Source organism: Lissotriton vulgaris, unplaced genomic scaffold (genome assembly GCF_964263255.1).
Source record: "Lissotriton vulgaris unplaced genomic scaffold, aLisVul1.2 SCAFFOLD_1667, whole genome shotgun sequence".
NCBI classification, from domain to species: Eukaryota; Metazoa; Chordata; class Amphibia; order Caudata; family Salamandridae; genus Lissotriton; species Lissotriton vulgaris.
The window spans coordinates 290,000-295,234 of NW_028242666.1; the positions used below are offsets into that span (position 1 = coordinate 290,000).

General features: G+C 39.8%; 1 protein-coding gene across 1 annotated transcript; it reads right to left on the minus strand.

The window, feature by feature from the left end:
* Positions 1-2,454: 2,454 nt before the first annotated feature.
* LOC147668872 (5-hydroxytryptamine receptor 4-like) lies at positions 2,455-3,495 on the minus strand. The gene has a single exon (XM_086948382.1). It carries the CDS (start codon positions 3,493-3,495, stop codon positions 2,455-2,457), a length of 1,041 nt encoding a protein of 346 aa, XP_086804508.1.
* Between the last annotated feature and the right edge of the window lie 1,740 nt (positions 3,496-5,235).

Genomic DNA, 5,235 nt, shown 5'->3' on the forward strand with positions numbered 1-5,235 from the left:
ATCCGCGTATCACCAAATACCCCTACACGTGGACAGCAAGAAGTACACCACATTTATTACACCTTTTGGTTGTTATCGTTTCACCAGAGTACTGTTTGGTTTAGCCTCGGCCGCAGCGCTTTTCCAAAGGGTCATGTCTACCATTGTTTAAGGCGTTGATGGCATCAGATTTTTCCAAGACGATATCTTGGTCATGGGGAGCAACCAACTGGAACATGACACACGCATAAAGAAAGTGTTTAACAAACTGAAAATGCATGGACTTACTGTTGAGTTAGACAAATGTAAAATATCCCAAGACAAAGTGGTATATCTGGGACACACAATTAGCCATAATGGGATCAAACCAAAACAAGGTTTAGTGAATGCCATTCTCAATGCTCCCTGCCCATCCAGCAAAGAAGATGTTAGAGCCTTTCTTGGTTTGACTGAGTATTACTCAAAGTTCATTACAAATTTTTTCAGAAAAAATGTACAGTTTAAGACAATTACTTAAAAATAGAACACAATTTGAATGGTCCCCAGAATGTCAGAACACCTTGGAAACAATCAAAAAAGAAATCAGTAATGCACCCTTTCTCAAAGGATTTGATCCCAAAGCTGAAATTTGTATAACCACTGATGCTAGCAACAAAGGACTGGGTGCTGTGCTAGCGCAGAAGGATATTTCAAACCAAGAATGGGTTGTGGCCTTTTCCTCAAGATCGCTCACACCGGCTGAGGAGAAATACTCTAGTCCGAAACTGAAGTTATCACTTATTAAGTGTAATAAGGTAGCCCAGTGTTAGCCCAGTGTTAGTCTATAGGAAAAGTAGCCTAAGTAGATTGTAAAACAAATTTAGGAGTTTTTGACCGTCAAGACATGTGCAACTTAAATTCACATGTCCTACTTTTTAAATACCATGCACATTGCCCTCTGGCTGGTTAGGGCCGTCTTTAGTGCTAACTTTAAATATCAAAATAGAAGGGTTAGGCCTGATAGACGGTTTATTTTACCAGATTTAAATGGCAGTTAAAAACTGCACTAGATGCCCCAGTGGCCCACCTGAGACATATTTTTAAGTGCTGCTGCCCGCTGGTAGTATTTAGTTAACATGCCATGGGCACATGTAGTAACATAACATAACACAACAAAACATAACATAGTATAACATGCATTTGTAATGCGCACATTCTTGACACTGAATAACAGATGTGCATTGTTCAATTAACTAGGGACGTATACGAAAATTAAATGTTCCAATTGTTGTAGGTTTTAAGGAAAGAGCACACTCACATTACCACTAGTTACTAAGCATAAAGAGCACAGAGTCCTAATACAAACAAAAAAGTGTTAAGAAAAACAGTGGAGTGATGCCAAAAAGTCTGGGGAATCCCATACCAACAATGGCAGGTCTAACAGTGCACCTCAGAGATTGCAACCTATAGATGCCCCAATATTCTGGACAAATAAAACCTTACTCTCAACATTACACACAACATCCAAGAATCACAACATTTCCTAGGCATACCCCTAAATCCTATCTTGTCTCCATTCTCATCCTTGAGATCCATCCCAATACGACTCAACTGGGCAGATCACTATATTATCCCATTCTCCATCAATCATGTGAAACCCACTCACTAGTGGCACTCAAGCCAGCTAAGCAACATCCAGTCTCCTTCAAGGTTATCCTGAATGACACACTCACAAAAGACTTAGCCACCCTCGCCAGCATCAACAACTAATGTATAAAACATTTCTATTTTTAAATGACCTCAGCAATAAAAATTAAAAGATTTCAGCTTCATCAGCCATGCTCGCCGAAACAGCAGGCAATCAAGGTAAATCAAGGTAAATAGTCCCTGGGAGGGGGTAGTAAAATCCTATCTGCTCACTCCACCCTACTGTTGTGTGATCAAAAGAGGAATCCATAAGTGTAGGGGCCTTAGAATCCATTGGTATGGTCCCCACTCCCACACCCGGAGGAAAAATAGAACCTCTCTGTACTGGAACTGCAGTACAGCTGCCGAAAAAAACACATCAAGATGTTAAGGCTTCTCTGACTAAACGAACAGGTTCTAGTACAAATTCTCACCTAAACTGAGTGTTGCCCCCACTTTTCCTCCCACTCAGACATAATGTGAAGACCCAATATCATCAAAGGGACTACAATCTCAGGCCTCCTACAGCTTTATTCTTCTTCACCCCACAAGCTTTGTTCATACTCTAGAACCAACTACTTAGCAATTAGCAGAACTCCGGTGCTTTCTCCTAAATCCCCTTTCATACATAAACAGTGAAATATAGATGTTAGTAGTAGAACATTTAGCTTCAGTGTCTGACTGTTGCTCCTTTAATTTTCCCTCACATAACTAAGGCACTTAGTAAGTTTCCAAATATGCTAAAATCAAGGGAGCTAATCATATCAACATCAAAAGTTCAGGATCAGCTTAAGTTTATCAGAGGCCATGTTAAGGGTGTACTTGATTGTTGATAGTGTCCTCACCCTCTCGCTTTTCATTAGAAAGATCCAGATTGGGTGTAGATCCTGCCATGCAGATATTGCCACCAATTACAATGAGAAAAGCCCTGCGAAAAGATCTGTGAAAAAATCCATACAATATGGGGTTTATTGCTGAATTCACATATCCCAACCACAAAAACACTTCCCACCCCACTGTACCTGTCCTGTACCCAATAAATGGGTCAATAATATTTGCTGTGAAGAAGGGTGCCCAAAAAGCTAGGAAAATGCCTATGATCACTCCAAGAGTTTTTGCTGCTTTTCTTTCGCTTTTCATGGAATGCCTTGGCTTTCGCTTTGGATCATTCTTAGAAGTGGGCATGCTTGTGTGTTTTTCTATAGCATGTATCTGCAAAGCCTGTTTCCGGGCAACTTTGTAAATCTTCCAATAGGCAGCAAGCATGAGGAGCATTGGCAGGTAAAATGCAATGAGTGATGCGCAGACAGCATATACTTTGTTCACTGAAAAGATACACACACTGTTTGGTTGTGCACTTTCAATACCTAATGTATGAAGTCCAAGCAATATTGGCCCAAATGATATCAATAAAGGGACAATCCAACAAGTGACAATGAGTGCAGTTATGCGTTGAGCAGACATTTTGTATATATAGAGCAGGGGGTTGCACACAGCGTAATATCTGTCGAATGCGATGCAACTCAAGTGCAAAATGGATGCTGTACAAAACATGACGTCCAGGCTAGAGTGAAACCAGCAAAAGATGGTGCCAAAATACCAGCATCCCTCAATCGTTCGAATCATGCTGTAAGGCATCACCATGATTCCAACTAAGAAATCGGCCACTGCAAGCGAGAGAAGGAAATAGTTTGTCGATGAGCGGAGCTGCTTGAAGTAAGCAATAGAGATTACCACCAAGAAATTTCCACTTAAGGTGATGAGGATGAGCAGGAAGATGAGGGTATACAGAATGAGTTTCATGGTCAGGTTTGTTATAGTGGAAAAGCACAATTCATCCACTGAAGTCATGGTTGAGTTTAAAACTTCTTGCTTGCTGGACATAGTCTGCATTTTCTTAAAAGGCCACATAGGATCCCATATTATGTGCTCCAGAAAATCCTACACAATTTGGTATCAACTAAGTTTACGTTGTTTTAAGGACTATGGATTGACATGTAGGCTAGTTCCTAGCCATATAAACCACATACTCAGTGACTATATTCTCCTGGACTATGCTGAAACTATGGATGCTGGGTAACCAGGCTGTTTTGAGATGATTGTAGGCCTGAGCACTAGCGATGTTTGATGAGATCTACGCGGAAAGTCTGTTGAACGTGTCTGAGTGAGGTTCTTGAAAGCTGTCGCTGTGCAATAGTTTTGGCAAAGCATGTATTTGGAGGAGTGTCTCACAGTATAATTTCAATTTACCACATGCAAAACAAATTCTGTTTTCTGAGTAACAATTTTCAGAACCTACAAAGAAACACTTTATTCACTTTGAAAATGTGTTTTATTTTTATAAGACCTCGATGAATGTATAAGCATGTTTAAGCTATGTTTAAGCAGTGGGTAGACTTTTCATAGAAAAGAAACTCATTCACTAAAGTGCTTTTTATAAACTGCTGCTTCCGTCACTGCTTCATCAGTTGTGTTTTGCGCTCTTTTGTCATGATGTCACGTCCATATTCATAGGGTCTAGCAATTGACTTTATCTAGAGCAAGCCTGTACAAAAAAAAAAAAAAAAACATCATGTCAGGCATATTTGCAACATCAACTGTAAGAGTCAGGCATATTTGCAAAATTAACAGTAATTTTACACTTAAGAAGACAACACATTGAGCAAAAAGCGTAAAAAACAGATTACTCTTGGCCCGCTTCACAAAGGGCCTCTGCACTCATGGCGCAGACCCCACACTCATGGTGGGACCTCCATACTGCAGTTACCCATTGAGGAGGTCCTGACATGAGTACAGGGCCTATGCCACAATTGAGAAGGCCTTTCGAGAATCAGCCCCTGAGTTTATCACTAAAAACAAAAGGAAAATGATGAGTCTAATTAGGCTTCCTGTGTTCAGTTTCTTTTTTTGGTAAATTCTGGTGGGATTTGTTTCCACAGATTTTAATACCTTTAAAAAACAGCAGTTATTAGCAGTGGTTACACATTTTTGCACCATTAAAAATAACAGAAACCATGTTTTTCCAGTGTTTATGGAATGTTTTGATTTTGTTGTTGCTTGCTTTCTGCATGGCATATAGCCAGTGTACGTACAGTGTATATGAGGTAGAAATATATTTTTACAAATCAAACATATTGTAGTACACCATATAATACTTCTTCAGTGAGTCTTTGGTCATGTGCACTCGCTCTTTCCTTACCATGTATACTTTTATCTGTGAAAAGGCCCTCCCAACATTGCCACTTGAGATGGGCAAGTACACAATGTTGCTAACTCCGCCCACTGATATAGCTTTCTATGCCAATAATGGTGCACCTGAAGACTATGATTTTTTGGGACATATTCTACAACATATGCATTGAACTTGACGCATTATTGAACTGGTCCAAAATGAAGCAGTACTTTCAATGTCTGGAGAAAATTTGTGCAGAGTACCACAGTGAGGCGTCTTTGACTTCAAATGCCATGGTTGGTGAAGGAACATTTCTAAGCATCATTGCAAGCCATTTCTCATGCATTGTAAAATAAAATTTCCCAAATTGCTCCTAAACATTTATTTGCTTACCAACTGGCAAGCATTCTAATAAAGTT